Below are 14057 nucleotides of genomic sequence, written 5' to 3'. Positions count from 1 at the left end.
AGGAGACAGTTTCATGGAGTGTAATAGCCTCTTATCCACAGTCATACTAAAGGCTGACATGATGACGCAGACAGATGCTTTATCACATGCCATACTATAGAACAAGAAGTGCAGGCAGACTCCCAGGCTGTTTGTACCATCCTACCTTTAAGACTATTCAATAAATAAGTTTAAGGATTAACAGAGTCCTACTATGTATTTCTGCTTGAATGTTGACTCTGATTCATCTTTAAAATGCTCTCTTTGGCTTTTCTGCTTTGTTGGACAGTTAAGATATGAAATAGACACTGGTACTAAGCAGCAACAAAAACCACTACTACATGGCTACAAGCTACTATGTACTTGATCCAACAGAGATGGCTGAGTGCCGCACATGCATTGATTTCTGATATGATCTGAAAGCTGGAGGGCCTTCAACTGCATTAGGTTGATGGTGGATACACACCGAGGTTTGAATCTGGGTCTGAGCACTAGACTTTTCCCCTTTTCATTTGCTGGCAAATCCTTGGCACACAACTAATGCGATATGATACGACATTAGCTCCACTGGACCGTCTCTCTTTCTCTCCATCACTCATAGCTTTGTAAGTCTGCATATATGAGTATGTGCACGTCCCTTCACTTTATCTTCTGTCATGTCATCAAAGCCCTGCTGACTTGCCTTCATACTCCTCCTTTTCTCCTCTTTCCTAATTTTAATTTTGCTCTCTGTGTTTTCAGATGGAGGCCCCTGCCTTACATTTGTTCTGCTGTGTAATGAACAAATGCCTCCTGTCAGTGACTTCCTTGCCCTGTGTCTGTGGGATTCCTGCCAAACACAGAGCAAGAGGGGGGACACTGCATCTCATTATTTTATAGCTGACGACCAGCAATGTGTTCTGCGGAGATTAAAAAAAAATGAAATACAGAGGATTTCTTGCTCTTTTTTTTCTCAGGCTCTCTGGATCTCTGTCTGCTTCTTCCTATCTCATGTGTCACTATGCATGCCTCTCTTTATTTTCTGTCATTTTTATTTTCTCTAGGTCTGATTTGGTGGATCTCTAATTCACCCTTTCCTTTACCACTCATACAAACACACACACACAACACACATCTCAACACCACATCACCTTTATCAGTTTACTATAAAAATTATGTACTGTCTGTAACTTGGCACTGTGTTGTTGTTTGCACTGAAAACCAAATCACAAAAGAAAAAGCCCCATTTCTCTCACAGTCACAACATGGCAAAGCCACACATTTCTCCCCCAGAGGAAGAACTAGTTATTGCAGGTAGTCAATTGCTACCAGCTGAGGACAATCACAAATCACCTCACCTGAAGTCCTCACCACCCTTTTAGTCAGGCAGCTCCAGAGAGAAATTCATTCCAACAAACACTGTTGTAGGAGAGACTGCTTATACCAACTGCTTGCAAAACTCCAGAGCGACTGCTGGTTTTTCACTTAATCTAAACTAATCTAAACTAAACTAAAACTAAACCAATGTGACAAAACAAATCCCGAATCAAAAATAAAAGGATAAAGAAAGTTTGTGTCTGATCATTGGATGAACTGAGTGAAGTCACAGTGAAACTCTGGGCAAACAGTTGGACCTTTTCAAGTTAGGGGACAGCACAAGTAAACATCACACATAACTTGACAGTGAAAAACCGGATCCCACTGGACAACCAGGAAACGGAGACCGGAGAACGGGAACCAGGATACTGAAGATTGCAAACTGAATGAGCAGGAGCGGGGACTGGAATCCTGGTCATCAAGTTCACAACTTCAACCAATTCCACAAGGCCTCATTCAAACCTTCATCTGCAAGCAACTCCAAACATGGCTGCTGAACAGAAGTCAGTTGAGCAGCTCAAGATGGAGAGAACGACGGCAAAGGCATCATTCACTCGTCTGGTCAACAGTATCACCAGAAACCATGAGGACATGTCTGAGGAAGAACTCAGAGACAGTTTCAAAAAACTCACAAGAGGAGCCGACAAGGTCATGGAAGCCAATGACGATGTGGAGGCTAAACTTCTCACAGAGTCGAAAAGTAAGGAAACTGAACTAACTGAGTTGCAACTGGCCGATCTAGAAAAAAATGCGACTGAGTGTGGGTTGAAACTGAAGGAGGTCAAAAGTGTAATCCAGAAGGCCTTTTGGCACAACTTTGGAGATCATGAAATGTCCACAGCTTTACAGGTAGCTGATCAGCAGTGTAGGCGCACTACTGCTGTGGAACCCAGTGAGAACCAGGAGGGATATGAGTTCATGCTTAACCACCTGGAAGGACTGGTGAAGACCGCCAAAGATGTGCACAGGCGGTGGAAACAGTGGGTTCCCAAAAATGAAGAGGGAGAAATCTTTAATGGCTTAAAACAGCTTGAACTTCAATCCATCACGCTGGTCTCCAAGAAGGCTGACTTCACACAGGAGAGGATAAAGATGGAAGCCACAACGGATTGCCTCGAGTACCAGTTCTGTGCCAGCCATCAAACTGAAACCAACAACCCTTCCCAAGTTCACTGGCAACAAACGTGACTTTCACAGGTGGAGAAAGGATTGGGAAACACTCCAGAGGCAGGGTGAACCGACCGGTTCCAAGGAGGTGAAGAAGGCCCAATTGCTGGACAGCATTGATGACAAGATCATGAGAGACCTTCGCCTCACCACTTACAACACTGCTGATGACGTCTTCTGTGTCCTGGAGAACCGCTATGGAAACCAGACATCCATTGCTATTGAAATAGTGGAAGAGTTGCAGAGAATGCCACCTGTCAGAAGTAACCAGCCACAGAGAATAGTGGAACTAATTCAAGCTGTGGCAAAGGCACTTCAAGATCTAAATGAGCTTGGAGACACTGGTGCTATCAAAAACCCACTGGTGACCAAATCAATTGAGGGAAAACTCCCAGAATCTCTCAAAAAGGAGTGGCTTGTCTATGCAGCTGACAGGGCTGTGATTCCAGCCAACCGGTTCGACAGTCTCTTGACGTTCCTCAGAGAGCAAGAAAGCATATATGAGCAGCTCAAACAACTGAGGGAAGAAGAACCAAGCAGGAGAGTAGAGGAAACAAAGCCCGAGTCAAGACATGCTAGAACAAAGTTCACCAAGGCAGGCGACAACCATGCTGATTGTATTTTCTGCGGAGATGTGAAACACAGGAAGAAGCTTTACTTCTGCATGCAATTCCGGGCACTGAAGCTAGCAGAGAAGAAGGCTGCAGCTAAGAAGTTGGGAGCTTGCAAAAGATGTCTTGAAGTCCATGATGACAGTTCATACTGCAAAGAAAACTTTCTGTGCACTAACCACGCCCGCAAAGAGGAACATGCTCCTGATCATCACTTCTATCTCTGTCCTAACAAGAAGAGTAGCTCACCACAGAAAAAGAGCAGACCTAACACAGAGGATGAGAAAAGCAGGAGAAAGTACACAGAGGAACAAGAAGAGTTTGTCAAAAAGCTTTCCCCAGAGCTAGCAAAACAATGTTGTGATGTGTTCTCAAATGCTGCATCCAAGGCTGCTCTCAGCACCACAAAAGAGCAACCAGGCCTTCTAGTGGCAAGTGGATTGCAGGAGCTGCCAGTGATTATGATGCTTCTGGAGGTCACAGCAAACGCTGGACAAAAGATTGGAACATTAATCGACCTGGCATCCGACACCAATTACATTACTCACAAGGCTGCAGACAGACTGAACCTCAGAAATGAAGACATCACTCTCATTGTCCATGGTGTTGGAGGGATGAAGACCATTGTGGAGACAAAGCGGTACCTCTTGAAGATCAGATTGAAAACTCCCAAAGGCACTCTAGAATCACACCAATTGATCTGTTATGGGCTGGACAGTATTGCAGACATCCACAAAAGTGTGAACCCCAAACAGCTGCAGAAACTCTTTCCTGACATCCCACTTGGAGAGCTGACGAGACCCAAAGAAATCAGTCTGCTCATAAGCCACAGAGAAGGCCAGTTAGCACCTCAAAGGATCAAAGTTGTTGGAGACCTTGTGTTGTGGGACGGACCCCTTGGAATGACGGTTGGAGGAACTCATCCTGAGCTCTTCGAAGACCTCACAGTGTCAGCCCACATGTCCAAGGCACACTTCGCAAGGTCAATGAGAACTGCTGCTGTGAAGTATGAGGAACTCACTGGCCCAGTTTCAGAAAGACTTCCCAACACTCTGGTCCACACCAAGCTCCAGGAGTCAAGCACTTCAACCACCAACCAGGACTTCCTAGACTGGTGGAAGTGGGACAGTATCGGCGCAGCATGTGAACCAAAGTGTGGAGGGTGCCGCTGTGGGAAGTGTCAGCCAGGTGGCAAAGAAATGACTCTCGCAGAGGAGAAAGAACTTGAAATCGTAAGGAACGGCCTCACCTATGTCACTGGAGACAACCACAGCAAGGAACCACATTGGCATGCCAGGTATCCTTGGGTCGAAGACCCTGCCTCCCTACCAAACAACAAAAGAACCGTAGAGGCTACATTCCTCAGAACGGAAAAACAACTTGCCAAAACACCTGAATGGAAAGTGGCACATGCTGCACATGTGCATAAAATGGTCAATCGGGGCGCTGCCCTCAAACTGTCCAAGGACACAATCACCAACTGGGATGGACCAGTTTGGTACCTCAGTCACCTCATTGCCCCTAACCCACACTCTGTCACAACCCCGGTGAGAATCGTCTGGAACAGCAGCCAAAGATGCAGAGGTGTGAGCATGAACGACCTGCTGATGAAAGGCCCCGACATTCTCAACCAGATTTGAGCTGTTCTTCTTAGGTTCAGAGGTGGAGTATATGCTGCTCTAAGTGACATAAAAAGATGTATAACTCAGTCTGGCTGGAAGACCAAGAAGTACACCTGCACAGGTTCCTCTGGCGTGACACTGAGGATGAAGAGCTGGGAGAATATGCAATCACAAGAGTGAATATTGGAGACAAACCAGCAAGGTGCATCGCGCAGTTGGCAATGCGTGAAACTGCCAACCTCCCTCTCTTTGCCCACCTGGAAGAGGAGCGTCTAGTGCTTCACAATGACAGCTATGTTGATGACATTCTCACTTCCCACAACAACCTTGACCAGCTGAAGAACATCACAGCCAACGTGGAGAGAATCCTGAAGGCTGGAGAGTTTGAGCTGAAGCCATGGGTCTTTTCTGGGCAAAGTGGGAGGAAGGTGCACACTGGTGAAGAGGAAAAGGAAAACACTGTGGTCTTACCCAACCAGATGTGTGAGGATGACAACAAGGCACTTGGCCTGGGCTACATAGTTGAGGAAGACAAGCTCCACATCATGATTGGTATCAACTTCTCAAAGAGGAAGCAAAAGATGTGACTGGGTCAAGACCTTCTAAAAGAGGAAATCAGAGCCCAGACACCAAACCCCTTAACATGAAGAGAACTCCTCAGTCAAGTCTCAGGACTGTACGACCCAGTTGGCCTAGTAACGCCTGCAAAGCAGAAGGGAGCCATTCTGGTCCGGAGAGCGTTCCAAGAGGCAAAAACTGAACACGGTCTGATCAAAGACACATGGGACATTGCACTCTCATATGGCCTCAGAGGGGATGCAATCAACCTATTTGAGGAGTACCATGAACTCGGCAAGATAAGGTTCAACAGAGCTCTAATCCCCAAATGCCTCACCACTGAGCTACCCTGGGCGATCACACTCTCTGATGGGAGTGAGCATGCATATGGAGCAGTAATGTACCTGAGATGGACCACAAACCAGGGTTCCATTGTCAGGCTGGTGGAATCCAAGGCGAAACTCACTCCCTTGGACCACAAAGGTGACGCTGTCAAAGCAGAGATGTGTGGAGCAGTGTTTGCTGCACGACTGAAGAAGTACTTCGAGCTGCACAGCCGGATCCAAGTCGGAAGATGGTATCACTGTCGACAGCCAAACAGTGCTTGGAGCAATACAGTGAGAAAGTTACGGCTACCAAACATTCTTTGCAAACAGGATCGGCGAGATTCAAAGCAGCACAACAGTTCAGGACTGGTGGTGGATCCCTGGGCTCAAAATATTGCTGACATGATCACCAGAGGAACAGGCCCTCAGGATCTGGAAGAGCATTCAGAGTGGCAAAATGGACCCAAGTTATTGAGTCTACCAGAAAGTGAATGAAAAAGATTCCATGGACGAGATCATCAGGCCTTGGGCAGCCCAAAGTGGGAGGCAATCTCCTTAGAAGGAGCCATCTCTGTACAAGAGAGGAAAGATGCCCTAAGAGACATTTTTCTTGCAGCACAAGGGGGCGCAACCTTCCCAAACTCCACCACTGACAGGCTGGTGGTCTACAAAGACCAAGATTCTGAACTGTTGGTTTGTGGCGGCCAAGTGCAAAACTTCAAAGAAGACCAATGTTGTGTCCCACTCCTGCCCTATGATGCCTGGGTGTCCACACTGTTGCCTCGGGAGGCCCACAACGAGAGTCATGATGGAGTGGCTGGAACATTGCTCAGAATGAGAAGGAAGGCATGGGTCCTAAGAGGCAGGAGAATTGCCCAAAAGGTTGTTGATGGCTGCATGACCTGCAGGAAGTCAAGAGCAAGGAAGTGTCGACAAGTGATGGGTGACTTGCCACCAGAGAGGATGGAGCCTGCTGCACCCTTTGAGTTCACAACAGTAGACCTCTTTGGACCATACCAAGTTTGAGATGATGTCAAGAAGAGGGTAACACTAAAAGCCTGGGGAGTTATCTTTTGCTGCATGGCCAGCAGAGCCATTCACACAGAACTAGTGAACACCCCATCAACAGAAAGCTTCCTGATGGCTTACCAACGGTTCACAGCCCTCAGGGGGCATCCAAGAAAGATCTGGTCTGATCCAGGCACCAATTTCATCGGGGCTAAACCTGTCCTGGAGGAGCTTTACAAATTCTTGGATGACCTGGATGAAACAGTGCTGGAAGACACTGCGGCCAAAAATGTAACCAAATGGATGTGGGAAATTCACCCAGCTGACTTTCCACACAGGAACGGTGCTGCAGAAGCTGCTGTGCGTGTTGCAAAGAGGGCACTCCAGAGTCTTGGTAAAGAGTCTGGGCTCAGTTACTCAGAGTTCCAGACAGCTCTTTACATGGTAGCCAACCTCGCAAACGAGCGCCCGATTGATGCCAGAGTTATGAGTCAACTGCTTGCAAAACTCCAGAGCGACTGCCGGTTTTTCACCTAATCTAAACTAATCTAAACTTAACTAAAACTAAACCAATGTGACAAAGCAAATCCTGAATCCAAAACAAAAGGATAAAGAAAGTTTGTGTCTGATCATTGGATGAACTGAGTGAAGTCACAGTGAAACTCTGGGCAAACAGTTGGACCTTTTCAAGTTAGGGGACAGCACAAGTAAACATCACACATAACTTGACAGGCACTCTGTAACACACATTGAAAAAAATGTGCAGGGTGGAAATGGACAGGTCTACAAACAAAGGAATCACATAGGCCTGCTTTTTTTGAGTGAGTTCTGTTTTCATCACCTCTTTTACAGTCTTTCACCCTTTATCTCCACAACAGCTCCTATTCTTTTGTCTTGTCTTTCTTGAGTAGCCATGTCACATTCATTATTCCTTATTAATTTCTTTATCCTCTCTTGCTTTCGCATATTTTTTCCTTTAACCTCTCCTGTGTGGATCTTATCACCACCTTCCCATTCCACCTGAAATTGTATATCTTCTTCTTGTATATATCTTCTCTCCCTCTCTCCTTTCCTTTCCTTATTCCATTCCTACTTAAAATCCATCTGATCAATCCCTCTGTACCTCCCTTGCTAACCTGCTTTACTTCATCTCGTATTGGCCTCTCTGTCCTCTCTGTCTTCCTTACATATTTTTTCTTCCTCTCTCTTTTCTCCAGGCTCTCGTGGCTCCTACAGTAGTCAGCACAGTCAGGAGGCCCTTCGGCCCTTGGGGTCCCCAGAGCACCACATAGATCCCATCTATGAAGAACGTGTCTACCACAACAAGGGCCCCATGAGGAGCCTCAGCCAGAGCCAGGGGCCAGACACAGGCCCCTATCGCAACAACACCGGTAAGGCCTTGCTGTATTTGTAAAATCAGTTACAGCTATGCAGTTTCATTTTATCATTTTTGTGGTTTTATGCACTTTCCTCCTGTGAAAAAGGAGCCCACAGGTCGTTTGTGCAGCAGCTTATTACGACCCATAGTTATGTTTTGTTGTGAGGTGAAATCTAGTGCTCGTAGTAATTATGACAGGAGCAAAGGGAAAAGTGCTGTGTATATAGTATAAAGAGTGACATAGTCCGTGTAAGGAGGAGGTTGGGCTGGACAAATGGGTCCACAAAACACAGGAATATGACACAGGAGATCACTGTTCAATTCCCGTGTGAAACCAGTAGTTTATATTGTTTCTATTATCCATGATTGTTCATGGTTATTATTTAAACCATGACAACAAAGATCATCTGATATTGAGGAAGTACTTAATTTAACCCAAATCATGACATGATCTTTTCCTAAACCTAACCAAGTAGTTTATGTACCTAAACCTAACAAAGCCATGACCGTTATTATAGTAACCAGGGCAACGTTGAATATGCCACATCCGGTACACTTGCGTGTTTATTATGGTAACATGACAACCAAGGTCTGGTATGCATGCTGCCGTAGGGTCATTATTTCAGGAGATACTCCTATTGGTCGTATCAGAGGGTTGAAAAATACGACCTATATGGTTGTTTAGGGTGGAAGACTTGTTGGTGTTTTGCATTGGACTATGTTTTAACTCTAATGAAATTAGTTAATTATCCTTAATTATTTTTTTTTTCCAGTAGTTTTAAACCTTATACGTATCTTGGGACTTAACAGTATTTTTGAAGACTTTAGCACTTTACATCAACTGTGAAAAAAAGACCCCCTTCCTCACAGACCCTGCAGAGATTATGTACTAGATCAGCCTTTGTGCATACTTAGAGCCGGGACAAACTTGTATTAGGAGCTTGACTTAAATCAGTTTAAATCACTTTTTCAGTCACACAGCATGTGTTCACCTCATGTTAAACTCCTCATTTACCTAGTGTCAGGTATGCATGATATATAGATGCAACAGCACTCATTAGGAGAGATGATGTTACCCCCTTTTCATGGTTAAGGCTCCTTCTTTGTGCTGTGTAGTCAGGCCTGCAAATTTCCAATGATTACATCCAACTCAGGGACAAATGAAAATATATAACACATCGACACATTTGTTCCATAGAAGTACACATTTTGTGTGCTTCATATTTTTTCCAATTGGGAGTGAATCACAGTTGGGCACATTTTCCATCAAACTCACACAGTCAGACACACTCAGTCTCACCCGCTCACCCCATAACTCCATTGTTGCCAGCAATGTGTTTTTAATAGGGCCTCATTGAGCTTATCTCAATGTGGGTTTAGGTACGCCATGTTAATCCCATTACCGTATCATGAAAACACCCAAGTCGGTCACGCCACATTCACAGCTCCCTCGATGTCATTAACCAGCCTAGCCTTAATAGCTATCATTAGCATTTGGGTCAGAATCATAGCAGTAAATATGCCGCACTAGACCAGCATTTGAGTTGATCAGTTTGACTCACTTGAAAGGAGTGAGAATTGCCTTTAAGCGCGGAGCATAGCTTTTGAAGCACATTTCAGTGTTAAAGGGTCATTGGGTTTTGCTTTTATGATTGTGAGATATTTCTTTGATTGCTGTCGGTGAAATTCTGAACAGTGTATATAGTGATAGGATTGTCTTTTCAAGCAGGAAGTAATTAAAGAAGTGTGCTTCAGAAGTGTACAGAGAGGATCCACTGTTATCTATAATTTACTGTGCCTTGTATTTGTAGTTTCAATAGATGGGTATAGGAAAACTCACAAAGGAAATTTGTACTGCAGCTACAAAAATCAATAGACTGTGGATTAGACCGTGTACATTTAATTGCAACACTTGAGGTTTACAATATGCTTCTGCTATGATACAATATTTTAATAGATTGTCTCATGTTGTTTGAACTAAATCCTCCACCAGAGTATATCAGTATGAGCCTTTTTCACCACGTACACACTTTTACCCTGTGGACTGTGCTTGGCCCATATAACTACAGTGGTAAATCAACACATCAAAAATGAACAGCACCTTGAAGTCACTGGGCCGTTGAATTAAGGCCTGGCCTTGGTGCAGCATGTTTTAAAAGCCATGTGAATAGCATGTGCAGTGACTAGGAAGCTGTGCAATAAGGAGTCAAACTGCACGGAGTGATAGCACATAATGAACTGATAAGGGCTATGCTGACATAGTGAGCGATAAGTCATTAATTATATCATAGTGCCTTTTCTTGGCAATGGCAGGCTCACATTATTGGTTCATTAAGATGGCATGGATCAATGTAATTAATGCTATAAGTCATTCGGTGGAAAGAAAAGGAAGATATTGCAACAAAATTTGCCAAGTTGTAGTCGGTTGGTCATTATATGGTCCACAGTGTCAGTGTAATTCATGCCTAGTATTCATTGAGTGTATGGGCCATTGCATTACTTACGTAACTGGACACTTAACTATGAAGAAGTGCATGATACAACAAAAGCAGTTTAAGTGACAAGAACTGCACTTTCACTGGTTTTTATAGTGACTATTTCCTGACCTATTTTAGGGCAGATAGTCAAGTGGAGAGAAATGGGGACATGGAGCAAACAGGACATGAGGAGGAAGCATGTAAAGCAGACACATGGGGTCAAGACTATATTCCATTAATTTGGCAGAATTGTAGATGCAACACGTCTGGTTTACAACCAAACGGAGCAGATCATGCAACATTTTCTTCAGCTCAATCATCTACCTGGTACATATTCACCTACACTCGGTTTATGTTTTTTTTTTTTTTTTTTTTTAAATATATTTTTTTGGGCTTTGTGCCTTTGTTGGACAGGATAGTATAGAGAGACAGGAAATGGGGAGGCAGAGAGAGGGGGAATGACATGCAGTAAAGGGCTGTCCGATGCAGGATTTGAACTGGGGCCGACTGCAGCGAGACCACTGTGCCACTCGACGCCCCCTCGGTTTTAATAGTGGTGCTCTTAGTTAAGACTCCTTGAAGAACTTGTAATTTGTGTCTGCTCAGTGTGACTCTCAACCTCCGATATCTAGTCAGAACACCAATAAAAAAACAAACTGGTAGTCTTAAGAAGTCTGTTGACATTTTCTTGCAGCACAGTGGACAGCAGTTTGACAACATACTTGACAAGATATACACATCAGTCGGGTCCAGTTTACAACACTGTCATTTGGATAACCTGTCTGTCTGCTCAGGTTCCATTGTTTCCTACTCTTCACTGCTCAGTTCATTTCAACATTCATTGTTAGAGTGTTAGATTAACAGCATTTCCATCATGTGACATGACTATCTATCTATCTATCTATCTATCTATCTATCTATCTATCTATCTATCTATCTATCTATCTATCTATCTATCTATCCATCCATCCATCCATCCATCCATCCATCCATCTGCATTCATGCACACCACAAACATGAGTCAGTATCTGGGAGTTTTTACACTATGCGTGTGTGTAGGCAGTGACACGCAGTGCTTCATTCTTGGATTAAACCAGGCCAGCGCCCCAGAGGACTGCAGGTTAATGTGGCCTATTTCAAGCGATAATTCCTGCATGGTCACAGCGTCTCCAGAGCATGAAGGCATTCTAGTACAAAGAAGAATTGTAGCAAGAAAAAAGCCTCGGGAAGTGGTTTACACATTTGTTTGTTTTTCCAAAATGACACTGTGTGTTTTTGAAATCGACCTACACTTTGTCACTGTGGTTCCCTTACTTTTTTTAGAATCTCGCTATTTTTGACATCATTCTCGTTCTCTCCATGCTCTTTATTATTTATTTCTCATTCTGCTTCTTGTTATTTTCTTTTCCCTGTTATATATATATATGACTATCTTTCTTTAATGTTCCCCTTATGTGATCATAGTCTCCACTAATTCAGTAGACAGTACATGTCAGTGAAATCTTTTACTTTTCCCTCACCTTTTTTCATGCCCTCCCCTTTTCTTCCTTGATCTCCTTTTCCTCTGACCTTCCCTCCTTGTTCTCTTCTTTATTTCCTCCCCTCCTGCCTTTGTTCTTACTTTGTACCTTCCGTCTTCATGTCATGAAAGCTATCTTAGCCTGTATTAATAACTGTGACCACTGGGAATAACAGTGACTCTAAATGGATGTGGCACTTTTTCTCTTTAATAGCTTAACATCACACCTGCACGTAGCTCAGGTGGTGACAGTGAGAATGGGTAGATCCACTGCCATGGCTATTTGTCAAGTGCATCTAGTAACCAGGTTGAGCTACTGCTGCTGATAAGGGTTATTATGTAGTTTAACATTGCTCCCTGCAGTATCTTTGGGGGAGACAGACACTAATTCTTCAGGAATCAGCAATCACTGAGCCATGGTGAAAACATGAAGTGTCCTTAGGCAAGATACTGAACCCCACATTGACCCTGGTGGCTGTTCCATCAGTGCATGAATGTGCATATGGGTGCGATGTATGAATGTGTGAGTGTATGGGTTAAGCACCTTGAGTCACCTTGGTCAGTAAGACTAGAAAAGTGCTATATAAGTGCAAGTCCATTTACCAGACAGTGGTTTCCTACATCCACATCCGCTAAGAGAGTCATCTTGGTTATTTTAAGCTTTGTACATGATAAATATGTTATTAGGAGTTTTTTCAGGGTGATTTTCACACAGAAGCCAAATGCACACTTAATTAATGTAATTGTTATGTAAATGTTTATCTAATTTATGTAAGTGAAATGTAATGTGTCCAGTTGCTGTTTTTTCATTTTATGTCTGTGTAAGTTCTTGGTGTACTTTTGGGCAGTTGCAGTGCAGCTTCTGCCACAGTCTCAATTGCATTGTTCTGTCTTCTGACTCCTCCTCTTTTTTTAAATGAATAATGATGTTTTTGATCACATGGTGTGATTTTCTTTTCCTCTCAGTTTTTTGATAAATGCAGTAAGGCTATGGTGTTGTAAGAATCACAGAAAATTCAAACACACCTTTATACACACACTTCCTCATTAGCTTTCTGCAATTATTTATGCAGTTCCCAAGACAAGGGATCAACTCTGTTACATAAGCGCAACAGTGTGTGATTTTGTGTGTGTGTGTGTGTGTGTGTGTGTGTGTGTGTGTGTGTGTGTGTGCGTTATGATGTTTCTCGAAACTAAAGTGGGATTATTTTTGCTTGAATTTGCAGCTCTACAGCACAGCTCCCTTTCACTAGTGTGAATAAGCACACACATGCGCAGTAGAAAGGAGAGAAAGGAATATGAGGAAGGCTTTGCATCAAACTATTAAACCAATCTGCTTTCTCCTTTAAATCTGCTGTGCACCCTCTGTAATGAGATCTGATATCCTAATGAGGGGGACAGAACAGAAAGTGTATTGGGAGAGAGTGATGAGAGAGTGAAAACAAGCCCAATGGAGGAAGGAGGAATGGGTAAAGACGAAGAGGACTGGAGAGAGAGAGTGCAGTTGATCTGCGTCTTCTAACCAGAAGGCAGGAAAAGTTCAGGGCACCTCTTAAATAGAGAAAGTGACATATCATTGAAAAGAAAAAGGAGAAAGGAAAAGCTCACTTTCATCTTGCACATGTCCTCCAGTGACCAAATGAGGTTTATAATGCTAAGCATAGCCACTTGGGCTGTGTGTGAGTGTGTGTGTGTGTGTGTGTGTGTGTGATTATATGCAGTTATATTGGTAGAGATTTAAAAATTAGACATTAAACATGTAGATATTATTTGTAGCTTTTTGCATATATACCCCCATATGTGCATACGCTCTTCTACAGCCTTTAGCTACATGCCATAGCATACTGTATGCTTAGATTAACTGTCATAAAATATACAGTATATATTATGATACCACTCTATGGCTCTAATCCAAAGAAAGTAAAAATTATCATTCCAACAAATAAGTTATTTTGTTATCTGATGTTGTGTAAATTCATTTGCATACAAAGATAATTTTACTTTTGCCTCTAAGATTTGATAATTTACAGATAAATCTAACAAACAAGGCAGGTGC

The 14057-nt window shown here is 43.5% G+C and overlaps 1 protein-coding gene across 1 annotated transcript in view; it reads left to right on the top strand.

Annotated features, from left to right (window-relative positions):
* The window catches only part of LOC111237263 (catenin delta-2-like), a 250031-nt gene that overhangs the window by 108401 nt on the left and 127573 nt on the right, over positions 1–14057 (top strand). The window contains exon 10 of the mRNA XM_022766288.1: positions 7845–8018. Coding sequence (XP_022622009.1) covers positions 7845–8018 — 174 coding nt within the window. The remainder of the gene's footprint in view (positions 1–7844; positions 8019–14057) is intronic.

This window comes from Seriola dumerili, unplaced genomic scaffold (assembly GCF_002260705.1).
Source record: "Seriola dumerili isolate Sdu_G_001 unplaced genomic scaffold, Sdu_1.0 BDQW01000822.1, whole genome shotgun sequence".
NCBI lineage: Eukaryota > Metazoa > Chordata > Actinopteri > Carangiformes > Carangidae > Seriola > Seriola dumerili.
Note: the sequence above shows the minus strand (reverse complement) of the source record. Positions and strands in the feature narration are given on the sequence as shown.